A 14,016-nucleotide genomic window follows, 5' to 3' on the forward strand; every position below is an offset into this window, starting at 1 on the left:
TGTCAAGCTTGACACACATACATACAAACAAACACACACACATATAAAAAAAAATATTTTAATCACCCTCCTGTTTCCTACCGTTTAGGTGCAGGAGGGTGACATTCCCTGGGGTCCAGTGGTGGCTCAGGCTGTTGGGAGTGGGAGTTCCAACTCTGACTCCCTGTCCTTCTTCCCGCGCGGGCTCTGTGTATGCTAGGAGGAGTGACCGGGGCAGTCACTTCCTCCCAGCAGTGATGTCATCACAGGGGGCCGGTTGCACTGTTAAAGTGCCCAGCGCTGTCTGGGCCCCTCTGAAAATCCATCTCCATCGGATGGCCCTAACAGCATTGGCCACCCGATGGACCCCTTGAAAGTCGGCCCCTGGTGCAAGAAATTTTTGAGGGACCACTGTAGCACAAGGGTGATCAAAAGTAGATCCCCATCTGTCATAAAACTCCCACAATGCTGTGCCAGATGGAGGTCTATCATTTGCCCATCCTTGCAGAGTTGTATTTGTGAGCAGTGTTTGTGCATTTGAATGTAAGCATGTATTCATATGGTGTATGTGTGTGTGTATGTAAGAGTGCATTTTTATGTACCATCACCAACTGACTGCAATTTGGATGCATTATTTGATCACTCCACTGCTAAGGAAGCCTTTATCTGCACTATTGTTTACTTCCGTGTGACATCATTGAGACAGAGGAAGGTATATACAGCTCCACTGATTGCGTATGTTTTTGGGTATTGGTAAAGGCGTGGGTTGATGGGATCCTCCACAGAAGTGTTGTATTGTACTGTATCACATATTGCTGTACATTTTGTCTATTTGCATGTGTTTGTGCATAATTTTGGTGTTTGACTGCAGGGGTGTTTTTGTATACAATGTTTGTGTTTGATTGCAAGGGTGTGTTTGCATATAAGGTTGACATTTAATTGCTGGTATGTATGCACATATACACGTACTTATTTACACAGATACGCATACACATTGAGACACACAGATACACACAATGACATATACAGACACTGAAATACATATGATTACATTACACACACACACACACACACTGACATACTGATACACACATATAAATATACTGACAAATACAAAGCCACATACACACACATAGATAAACACATATGTCATATTTTTTTTAAATATATTCAGCCACCCTTCTTTTATGTGCAGGAGAGTGGCTTCTATGTGGACCTGCTGTTTGCTGAGTCTGATGGGGCTGGCTCTCATTTCCTCCCAGCATGGGATAATACAGGGACCCCATGTGTGCTGTTAATGGGCAGCAGCGCCCCACCTGGCCCCTGTTTAGCAATAACCATTGGGTGGCCCAAAGTCACCCGATGGGCCCCCGTTATGTGGCGACGCTGGTGCAACTGCACTGGCAGTAGTTCTGCCACTGAATCTATAGAAAACATGCAGCTAAAATATCTGTGAAAGGAAGGAGAAAGGAAACATTGGATCAACTACACTGTAATGTTTGCTTTGAAGCAAAATGGCTCAGTACAAACTGCAGGGTGCCATCCTAAAAGGAATCACAATTGGTTCTCTGCTCGACCACTAACAAGCAAATGTTCTTTGAGAAATCACTGTAAGAAGAGATGTAGGGTCTCATGTTATTACATCTGAGAGAGAAACCATTCATTCCAATTGTGCTCTATTTTACAGTGATGGAGTACAATGTACAATACTCCATGTGAATCTAGCACAAAAATATCATTTGTAATATGTAGCAGAAAAAAAATATTTATTTATCTACAATAGCCATAATTGTGTTAAAACATCTTAAATGATGTACATTACCATAATTTTTTTATGTGTCTATTTACATAGAATGATGTCTTTCAGTGAAAACTATTATGGTATACACATGTAGTTTGGCTGAATTGTAGTGATTTAAGGGATAAGAGAAAGTGGTTACTTTCCTAGTTGGTTCTTTTCCGTTGTGTTATTTTTGGGATTACACATGGTGATTAATGATGTCGCGAACTGTCCGCCGAACCGGTCGCGAACATTTCGCTGGCGAACAATAGCGTGTTCGCGGCGAAACGAACATACGCAATTTCCGGTCCGCCGAACCGTTCGCGAACATTTCGCCGGCGAACAATAGCGTGTTCGCGGCGAAACGAACATACGCAATTTCCAGTCCGCCCCCTATACGTCATCATTGAGTGAACTATGGCCCGGAACCTCACAGTCAGCAGACACTTCCTGGGAGGGAGGGTCTGCTGCTGATTGGCTGGAATGTGTCTGCTGACTGTGAGGTTCCGGGCCAAAGTTCACTCAATGATGACGTATAGGGGGCGGACCGGAAATTGCGTATGTTTGTTTCGCCACGAACACGCTATTGTTCGCCAGCGAAATGTTCGCGAACGGTTCGGCGGACAGTTCGCGACATCTCTAATGGTGATTAGTCTTCTCAAGCAAAGTAGAAGATATATTCCAAATGTACTAAACAGGAATATTACTCCAATTTGTAAACTATTTGTAATGGTTAATGGTCTACAAGCCATCTCCAAAACGGATCTTAAGTATTCATGATGTGTGAAAACAAGTATAGCCACTGGATTAAAATCTTGAATTTTGTAGGTCTTTCCCTGCTTACGAGATAGATGGACATGAGCATTGGAGATTTATATAAACATATTCCTATACTAATATATTAAAAGCCGGATAGGATTAAGAAATAAATATGTAAAATGGAATTCTTAACACATATCAAACAATGCAGAAAAAGACCAGTTAGGGGTAAAAAAAGTTTTTGAAAAATTTGCAGAAAAATTTCAAGGTGAACAACAAATCAGCACTAAAACATAAGCTAACGCATTTCACACTCTGTATATTTATTTTCCTTTTATCATCCTGTCCTAAACTTTTATATGCTATCTTGAAATCTAAGAACTGGCTACTACCCTGAAGAACTACATTTTATAAGTAGATGAATTTAGAAGACGTTAAGTAAATGAAAATGACTCCTTAAGTTAAATCCTTTAAAAAGCAATTACATGTCTTTGCTAATGTAGCGGGATCCAGGTATGAGCAGAATGAGCTTGATAAATGGTTGAGATTGGTATATCCCATAACTACTATATTAAATTAAAGTTTGTGACACTTTTCACTTAAACCAGAATAAATTGGAAACTTACCAGAATATATGATCTTTAGTTACATGTTCTTGCAAGAGATCCCATTTCTTACCAAGGTTGACTGAAACGTACAGCTTGAAGGAAAAAATATTGCTTGTTATTGAGATTGCAAGATATATGGCCCCATAACGTCTAATAAATACTATCTTGTAGACAGCTTCTAGCGCTTGGAGTCATTTTAACAACCCACTTATATTTGAGGACAAAGCAAGTTCTTTGTAAACATTACATTAACAAGTGTAATATTTTTAAGTGGTTACGGTTTTATAGAATTTTGCTTATTTTTTGTCAGTGAAGTATGCATTAACCAGCTGTTTTGATTAATTCTGGGCCATAATCTTTCATAGCCATTAGAAATACAAATATCTCAATGGGGTCATGTTGATACAAATTGTTATTCAATACCATTAGTAGAACAATATCAACATAATCTAAAGTGGCAGACATAAGTGTTTAGTGATTGCTGTTGCAACTTAAAACAGATACATTGCAACACAGATAATATAACAGTGATATTAAATAAAGTACGTTTATTATGTGATTAACATGTCCATTTTGCTTTTGACAGCTACTGGATTAAGTTATACTTTTAAATTACAATTCTAACATTATTGCATTGTGTATGTGTTTTTCTTGGTTAACCCCTAATAAATAGAAATGTATAGTATATTGTCTTTACCTGTAAGCATTATATACCATCGTTTTGAGGATTAATGTGTTTTCTTATGATACTATATATGTAATCCATCATTTAGTGTGAATAACAACATAATAAATGGGAAAAAGTTAAACAACTTATTTTTATTACTTTTGCCTAAAACAATTTAGCACTAATTAGAAAAAAAAATAAAAATGATTCAGGTTCTTCTTACTTCGAAATGTGACATAAGGGATTTGCATAAGATTTTGGAAATGAAAAGGAATATATTCAGCTATTTGTTTTATAGTATCTTACTGTAGGTTTTTTAAATTTGAGGAATCTCTAACATTAAGGTATTGTCTACCGAACATATTTTATTATTCCATTATATAGCTAATGAATGAAAGATATTGGCAATTATATATATAAAAAAGTAAAACATATGAAGTTACTCATTTTAAACTGTCCCTCAGCTTACTGCTTATTGGGTTTGTCTGTAGTTTTAGGCAGCCCCCTAGCATAGCAGAATGAGGTGCTCCAATCAGGAGAGTCTCGTTCTGGGCGATGGAGACTGATCATTTCCCATAGTCCAATAGTTTATCCCAAAAGAGCAGGTCCAGTCATTACATAGTATGATTGGAACTGCTCAGTAAATGGATAACAGCCATACCAAGTACAGTTTAGTAAACTTAGCTGTGTTTTAGAACCTTTCAGATTATGTTCTACACTCTTCATGCACAATAGGGACAAATTGATACTGGTAACTTGGAAGCCTCGAGGGATGTCTTATAGCAGCAGCATTTTTTACAAATCACTGTTGCCATAAACAAAAAAACTCAACAGAAATGAGAGAGGGCTTAGAGTGATCTAAGCTCTATGCACTTGACAGTAACGGAGAGTACCTATGGTACTTAAACTAACCCTTTAAATACTATTAACCCCTTAAGGACCAAACTTCTGGAATAAAAGGGAAACATGACATGTCACACATGTCATGTGTCCTTAAGGGGTTAAAGGACAACCCTTGTCTATTGTCTATGAAATGGTTGTGTGGTATTTGTTTTTCTGTTTTCTGCAAAAGAGCCCACAGTGATAAATGCAATGCCTTATCTATCTATCTATCTATCTATCTATCTATCTATCTATCTATCTATCTATCTATCTATCTATCTATCTATCTACCTACCTACCTATCTATCTACCTACCTACCTATCTATCCATCCATCCATCCATCCATCCACCCACCCACCCACCTATCCACCCACCCATCCATCCACCCATCCATCCATCCATCCATCTATCCATCCATCCATCCATCCATCCACCCATCCATCCATCCATCCATCCATCTATCCATCTATCCATCCATCCATCTATCCATCCATCCATCCATCCATCTATCCATCTATCCATCCATCTATCCATCTATCCATCTATCCATCTATCCATCTATCCATCTATCCATCTATCCATCTATCCATCCATCTATCCATCCATCCATCTACCTACCTACCTACCTACCTACCTACCTACCTACCTACCTATCTATCTACCTACCTACCTACCTATCCATCCATCCATCCATCCACCTATCCATCCATCCATCCATCCACCCACCCACCTATCCACCCACCTATCCACCCACCCATCCACCCACCCATCCACCCACCCACCCACCCACCCATCCATCCATCCATCCATCCATCCATCTATCTATCTATCTATCTATCTATCTGTCTATCTATCTGTCTATCTATCTGTCTATCTATCTATCTATCTATCTATCTGTCATTCTATCTATCTATCTATCTATCTATCTATCTATCTATCTATCTATCTATCTACATATTCGATCTTGCTTGCAATAAACCATAACATTTAGTGATACCACAATAACTAAACTTTTAGATATTGACAATACCTTGGCATCTTTACAATATGCAAGTAGCTTGTCCTCTTCCTTGGGGTGAAAAATGAGCATCTCCACAGAGAATGTAATGAGATGTTTTTGAAAGGTTGCCCCTTCATCATTGCTTGTGAAGAGACATTGTTCAGAGACCGATGAGCTGACAAGAATTATCTGTTAGCACAAAAAAAAAGAGAGAGACATTAGATCAAGGATCTTGATTAACAATAGGAAGCTATTTATGTCATTGTGTGGGCTTTGTAGGAAATAGAACCATTCAGTTGTGACATTTTTACAATGAATGAACATTCTGATAATGATCACGCAATGTGCTAGATTTGATGTAAAAACATCTTTGATAAATATGACCCTACAGCAGTCGATGCACCCCAGAGCCCATCAAGTTTAGTCATACAGCTTCTGAGTTCCACCTCCTACATTTATGGGTTTACTGATTATTTTTCAATTAAACAAATGTTATTAGGTTACTGATAAAAACATATACCTGCACGACTATATCAGGGTTCAACGAATGAAATCCTACACTACTAGTCACGCCTACAAATTACTTGCCAGTGCAAATATTCTTCTAAGTGACCTCTGGGAATTATTAGGTAAACATAACATGGAGTCATCCTGCCCCAGCACCAAATACATCAGACAGCATATAGCAATCTCTGATATGTGGGTACAAATAGACAAGTCATGATATCTTGAGCAGCTACCTGTGGATTGCAAGTCTTTAAAGACACATTACAGTGGTGGGAAAACAAAACTGTTTTTTCCTAACAGAATAGGAACCCTCTGTGATCTCACCCTCTTACAAATCTGACCGCATGTCTGACGGTTATGCAGTTCGTTCCCTGCAGCATTTGAAATGCTCCCTGGATAGATGAGGACTGTTGTCTAATGGGCTGATTTCTACCTTCTCTACAGAACATTAGATACTGGTGCCCGAGTCTTCTGATTGCCACACTTGAGAGGTCACTTTTTCAGTATGTTGTTGCATTCAAACATCATTGAAAAACCTCACTATCAGTGGGAGTCTTGACCTGAGTTTCTACTCTTCAATGGTCAACTGGTAAGCGAACATTTTGACCCCCAACTTATATGATATACATTTAGGCCACTTTACAAAATACATTTTAAAAAGTCACTTACAGTTTTAAAGCGTCTCCTAGGCCCAATGTTTTAATCTCTTTTTGATCAAAAGTATGTACCTGGATTTAGATTCGCGAGCAAATTTTTATTTGGAAAATTAGCTCCATGACCAATTTTTTAAGTGTAATTTTGAAGTGAAAAACGTATACGATGATAGTTGTGAGTAATCTGTATCCTTAATACCTTAAAGAATTATCTAGAGACAGTATGTACAATAATGTGATGCAAGAGCATATAATCAGTTACTTTAATTTTAACAGGGTAAAAAAAGGAGACTACACAATTATTGAAAAACATGTTTCTTCTCTCAGAAATTTTTTCATTTTAAATAAAAAATAATATTATATTACAATTTTCAAATATATTACAATGGAAATAATTCTAAATGGATTTTCCTGTACCCAGCAGTTTTGCATATAACGAATATACATTTCTGTTCCAATTAGGATATTAGAAAAATTAGTAGCACAGGAGAACGGCATGAGAACTAATTTCAGAATCATTGATATTGGGCATCTTTCACTTATATAAGCTCAATTCCAACCATGTACCTTTATTATTAGTAGAAAATGTTCTCATCTTTATATGAAACAGGCACATCACTACGTTATGTATATGGAATCCAAACACTCTAGTCTGAGAATAAACAACAAAGGCAGCTTGAAAGCGATGTATTTGATGTATTTTCCAAGCTCTAGTACATAATAATATACACTTGGGACCTTCATTCAATTGTTTCTCTTGTATTGCCTTTAGCTTGTGTGGCCTGATCTTGCTATAGATCAGACTAAAACCTTTTTTTTCCCGTTCATATAGACCACACTGCTATTGCTTTTATCATTTAAATACTCTGAGTGAAAAGGATGGCATTTTCAGTCAGTCAAAGTTGCTTATGAGCTTCGGAATAGTAGAATTTGCCTTCAAGGCTCTTTTTGGAAGATGGTTTAATTCTACAGCACACCCAGACCTTCTTTAATGGGTCACTGGGTATAACTTGTCTAATGTGTTGGATTGCTCAGAGCAATCTCCCGTTCCTCATACCTTGACCTTGGAAGAAACAGAACTGTAGAAAACTCTGCAATTTAGCAATTCCTATCTACTGCGGTCTGCCCACTTGTTAGCATAGCAGACAGTTTTATAAGCTTGCTACAATGGTCAATTACTTTTTTCCCATATGAACACATTTAGGAACTAACTTAATTATAATTCAGCTGTGCAAAGAAAAAATGGAGCCAAAGGAAACACTAAATAGGCCGAAAATGTGTTACATTGCGTGCTTTATTCCGTAGCTCGGGCTTTACCCTCTTAACACTAAAAATTGTGTTTCATCCCTAAATAATGATTTATGAGAAACTTACAGCCAGTCTGCATCGTTCAATCAAAAATAAATACATTTAAAAAGAAAAAAGAAAAACTTAATTCTCAGGTGGCTCAGAGATATTTGGATTTTACTGTTTGAGCTAACTTTTTCAGTTTGGTTTGCAGTTTGCCAGATCTAACTGTTTGGTAAATTCACCCCCAGGTTACTGTTGAATGTGATAGCTGTATGCTTTGCAGTTTAAAAACAAACAAAAAAAAAACAAAAAACTATTTTTAACTAGCAACGCAGGCTGCATGCAATGTAAACACAAACTATACATATAAACGAATTGATTACATTGTACTTAATTTTGCAAGTACATTCTTAAATCATTACATTCTAAACAACAAGTTGTGAAAGCAGAAAGTCCACAGATTTAACAGGATAGGTACTTCAAATGGACTTAATGAAAACAGGAACACAAATCATTTAAAAAAAAAAAAAGTTAATTGTTTCGGCCCAAAGCCTTAATCATGAGGGCCGAATGGTGTCTTTTTATTTTTTTGTGTTTCTGTTTTCAATAAATCCTTTGAAGTACCTACTTTGTTGAACATGTACACTTTCTACTTTTGATACATATTTGGAGGTTTTGATACTTATTTTAGAGCCTGGACTTCGCCTGTGTACCAGCCTGTACCAGCCTGGAACCAGCGAACCTGGTTTGCTGTTCCTATTTCCTTACAGTGCCACACCATACTACCATACTACTATTAAACAGAAAGTTGTAGCAATTTGAGCAGACTTGCGCATGAAGTCAAACCATGTTTTCAGAAAATAAAATTTAGTTTGAGACTGCAAACACAGTTGATTGATTGGCTTGTCCGAATATCATCCATGAAAAATATTAGGGAAAATGATTTATACAAGCCAAAGAGAGTGTGAAAATTAGCCAGTCAGTGTACTGGAAAATATCAGTCTTTGTTTTATTGATGCAATGTGAATATGTTACAGAAAGGAAGAAAAAGAGAGATATATGTCAGCATAAATGTACACATAAGCAGTAATCAATAACATTGATATATTCTCTCATAGGTGTCTGCTTCATTTTATGTTTTTAAGGATGTAGTGTAAACTTGTGAAGAACACAATAAATCAGGCTAGATAATCATGAGCTTACTACATTAACTGATACAAGCCTAAAAACTAGGTGTTGCAGGATAGAAATGTTTTAGTGCGATATACTAACTTAAACATCATGCTAAAGGCAGGTGAGAAAATAAATCAAGCCAGGCATACTGACACTATAGTATAAGGAGGTGCGAGCTAGGTATCACACTATGTTTAGACAGCTCCTGGACATTTCTGCCTTATTTGCGTTATTAAGTAAGATATAAACATGCACATTTTTCAATGTTGGAAAATAACTGAAGCTAGCAACGCTTTAAATTAGCTCTAACTGGTGGTAGCTGTAAGGGCATACGAGATAGAGCTAATATCGACCGGGCATCTAACAATAAAGACCAAGACAAACGCCTGCTCATAGTCCAGGTGTAAGGCCGGAACAGCCGATCCTCCTGAGCGGCAAGGCTGGCGTGAGTCCAAGTGGGTAGGTAGAGTAGTCAGCAGTTGCATTTGTTCTGGTATCAGCTTGGGGGCAGAAGGTAGGTAGAATCAGCGAGTCAGCCGATGACGCTGGCAGGCCTACCCAAACAGTCCATCTCCAGACCAAATCCTTTGTGTGGTGGGAGGCCTTCCCACTCGCCCCATTTATCATCTCGTTTTTTGGTGCCATGTTTGTTTTGAGAATCATTCATATTTTATGCCAGAGCTCAGGATTTCGGACAAATTGCACATCACCCTTAAATTCTAAGGAATCACAATTCATTTAGAACGGACTGCACAAGTCTAGTAATACGATGACTGAGCATACTTGAATCGCAGATTGACCATTTTGCAAGTAGACTATAGCTGAGTGTATATTGCAACAACTAGTTCTGAGATTTTCCCCAAATATGGTTATTTAACTCAACATGTGAAAATTGATTTTAGAGGAACACTACAGTCACCCAGCCCACTTCATCTCTTTGAAGTGCTCTGGGTGTAGCATCCCTGTCCCCTTAACTCTGCAATGCAAAACTACAACGTTTACATTCCAGGGTTAAATCCTCCTCCAGTGGCTGTTATACTGGTAGCCACGAGAGGTGCTTCCGCAACACAGACTAAGTGAAACTCGGTCACATGAAGTGGAAACTTGGTCACATGAAGTGACGCTAAGCTTTAATTTGGGGAGTTATTAATGTGCGTCAGCGCTCTTCCGCTATAGTATTCCTGTATGTGTTTTGTGTTTTATATCTTTTTGCTCATTTTCATAGAACAGCAATTCATATGAATGTTTCAGTCTGATAAATTCACTCTAAATCTCAGGTTCTTTCATTTAATTTTTGCTTCCAAAGTGTAACTTCCACTTATTTAATTCAAGTGATTTTTTTCCCTTTAAACATAGAAATAAGATATGTTTCAAAAGCACGTGCTTCATCTAGAAACAAGAATAGATGTTGATACATGCACTTCAGGGAGGATATTAAAAGCCTGTATTACTTTCACCAGTTCTTTACAACTGTTTGAAATCATTTAAGAACGCATATATTTTTGTGATCAGAGTACACTTCTTAATCCTCTGTCGTCTAGAACAAGAACGTTCAAACCGAAGGACAACTGATATTCATTGGAGCATTGTTGTTTCAATAGGACATTGAATTAAGAAGAAGGGTTTTTTTTTTTAAACAGATTTTGCATTGAGCAGGAAAAACTGATAATTTCCTAAATTTTGAACTGAGGAAAATTCACCAGGAAATTGCTCATTTTAGACTATAATGGCCTAATTTGAAATATTTTCCAAGTCAGTCATATTCCCAGCTCAGCTACTTTGATCCTGGATAGCGATATTCCCTTCCTAACCCCTGATATTTCCTGATTTAACACATACGTATGACAATCGTATTTACACATTTGTAATTGTTGAGGACTCACTGTATGATATCAAATAATAGTCCAGAAAAGACAAATTTGAAATAGCTCCAAATCAGCAATTTTTTCATTTCGGCTTATTTTGTCAAAAATGTGCAATTTCTTGGTCAGTTCGCAACAATAATCAGTTTAAAGGATAAACATATTTGATAGAGATTATTAAAAGATTATTATATTCTTGCATTTTTTTTTGCATCATTATATTCAAATTTCCTTCCAAGAACATGAGATCCTCTTTAACTTATAATGTGATATATTGGTGGCATTTCTGTTCACCCAGAGCTTGCTGTACTGATTGCATAGCACAGTTAAAGTCTTAGTGACTCTTTCTTCAGTAGATCGCATTTTAATGATTCAGATAATCAGTCAGATTAATGTAAAAGAGCAATAACTAATACCCCAATCAGTGGATCATATCTATTTGTCTGTCTGTCTGTCTATCTCAGGTGTTGTTGCAGGATGGCTTTAGTGGTTGAAGCCCTTGGATTTGTGGTTTTTAGCTCCAGACCTCTTCAGTTATCTTCAGTGCTTTAATAATATTATATTAGTCTGCAGCCATTCAAAGCAGCACAACTTAGCTTTGATCCATTCCTGCTTGCTGCATTATTAGTAAAGGAATAGCAGGACTTAGTGAAAGGGTGAAAGGGGGGGGGGGGGGTGGAGGGGGGAGGAGAGAGACAAATCTGAGTTTAGGTTGATGGAAAAAAAGTCACAAGGGAAATACAGGCAGTTCAGAGCATGAAATATAGTTCTGGGCTGCCAAAGTCACATTTCCTGGCGGTGCAACAAGCCCTCGGCTCAAAAGTGCAAATATCTTAGTATGTCTCTTGTTTCAGGTAAAAATGCTAGGCATACATACTCCTACCACCATGACCACTTCTAAAAGCATTGTGGTTGGAGTAAAACTATTTTTTTTGTCAATCTTTGTTTATTAGAATATTTTCCAAAGTGTTAGGTGGTACAGAAAGTAGAAATAGAATAGCATTTAAAGAACACATTAAGGTACCTAAGTTCGGGTGAATACATCCTTCAGGTTGCTACCCCCTCTAAGCACACACATCAGGGGTTAGGTGGCGGTGTATTTACGTGCGTTGATGGTTGGACTTAATTTTGCATGACCCCGAGTTGTCTAATTCGTTAAGGTGTACTGTGCCTCCTTTGGAGGGTCTAGGCGGTATGGAGGTGTTACAGTCCTATATTTCACCCTCTGTGTCTCTGTCCTACATCCCAGGGTTCCCCCGCCTTTTCCCTGTGTTTGTTTGTAGCGTTTGTCAGGTGTCCCGGTGTAGTGCGGGTCATGTGGGTAGTCCGTCTTCTTCCATATCAACTCGTCTGTTCTCTCTACCTATTGTCTGTCATATGTCATATGCTCCTGGGGGGTGTTATGGATCTGTCTAACCTGTTCGTGCATGGTATGTTTGTCTCCAGTTTGCGCACCCTGAGATAGAGTCCCCACTATATGTCCGAGGCGTACCTCGCACCCTGTACTTTAGGCACCTGAAGGAGGAGTGAGATGCTGTGCCAGTACCATTGGTTGGATTGTCACTATCAGAGTGTCATCCATGGATTGTGATATCGAAAAGGCGGATGTACCCTATTAGGTCGGGTCATTAGGTAAGGTAAACTTACACCGCACCAATAAATACAATAAAAAAGGCTGCGCACAAATATAAAATCCAATGGTTAAACAAAAAAGGAGAGAAATAGTCCAGCTATTGTGTCCTTACAAGTGTCCTTGGATGTTGAGGTCTTCTACTTGTATAGTGGTATCACTTGATATGAAAGATAAAAAGGAACAAGGAACAACCAATGGTGTAGTACGTAAAATTCAGGTATAGGTGTGAAAAGAAATAGTATAAAACTCACATTTACCAGAGCTAATATCCAGCTCTGGAGTGAAGTGCGTACAGCGGTTTAATCCCCGCTTATGGGATATAAGGCAGGTTCCTCTCCGTGAGTGGTTTTCGATTCTCGGAATAAAAAGAAGAAACAGCCAATAGTGCTCACTGTGTGGCAATATGAATAAGAATAATAAAAAAAATTTGTACTTACAAAATAAGAGCAGGCACACTGCTCTTTGATGACAGCTTGGGTGGATTGATCCCCACCTAAGGATTTCTTTGAGTACAGGAAACTTCCAGGGGTATTCAAGGTTTTTTATAAAACCAGTAAAAAAAGATAAAAATAACAATAAAAAGCCAGGGTAAAATAGAAATTATGTGTCTATAAAAAAGATAATTGGCACAAACAAATGACCAAATAATACTTTAATATATAAAACACAATATTTAAATATCCATAACGCGTTTCGCCACTCAAGGACTTTTTCAAATGGAATAACATGTTTAACCTGGCAGGTAGATATTATATAGGAACATAATTATTTGAATTTTGGCGCCAAAACTTGGTCCATCCAATCAGAATTAAAAGCACGTTTAAAACTTAAAATACGTTAATAACTTAATAAAAGCTTAGTTTATAATATAGCAACATGATTCTAATTAATATAAATCAAAAACGAGGGTGAAAAAGTATAGATTTAAACGTTTCAAAATTGTCACATGACCGGCATCACTTCCGCATTTCGGAAGTGTAGCCGCAATGCTCAAAAGGAAATGTAGTTCAATTTGGCCATGAGCGTTAAAATTTTAAATTACATTAGATCACTTAATGGGAGCTCTTTTTATAATCTAGCAACATGGTTCTGGATGATATAATTCAAAAACGAGGGTAAGAAAGTGTGGATTTAAAAGTTTAAAAGTTTTAAAATGGTCACATGACCGGCGTCACTTCCGGTTTTCGGAAGCATAGCCGCAATGCTCTGTGGGAAATGTAGT

General features: G+C 37.7%; 1 protein-coding gene across 2 annotated transcripts in view; it reads right to left on the bottom strand.

The window, feature by feature from the left end:
• The window catches only part of SORCS2 (sortilin related VPS10 domain containing receptor 2), an 863,802-nt gene that overhangs the window by 225,310 nt on the left and 624,476 nt on the right, over positions 1 to 14,016 (bottom strand). For both annotated transcript variants that reach the window (XM_063457743.1, XM_063457741.1), the window contains exons 4-5: positions 5,707 to 5,865; positions 3,145 to 3,218 (exon numbers count right to left, since the gene is read on the bottom strand). In XM_063457743.1, coding sequence (XP_063313813.1) covers positions 3,145 to 3,218; positions 5,707 to 5,865 — 233 coding nt within the window. The remainder of the gene's footprint in view (positions 1 to 3,144; positions 3,219 to 5,706; positions 5,866 to 14,016) is intronic.

Source organism: Pelobates fuscus, chromosome 6 (genome assembly GCF_036172605.1).
Source record: "Pelobates fuscus isolate aPelFus1 chromosome 6, aPelFus1.pri, whole genome shotgun sequence".
Lineage (NCBI taxonomy): Eukaryota > Metazoa > Chordata > Amphibia > Anura > Pelobatidae > Pelobates > Pelobates fuscus.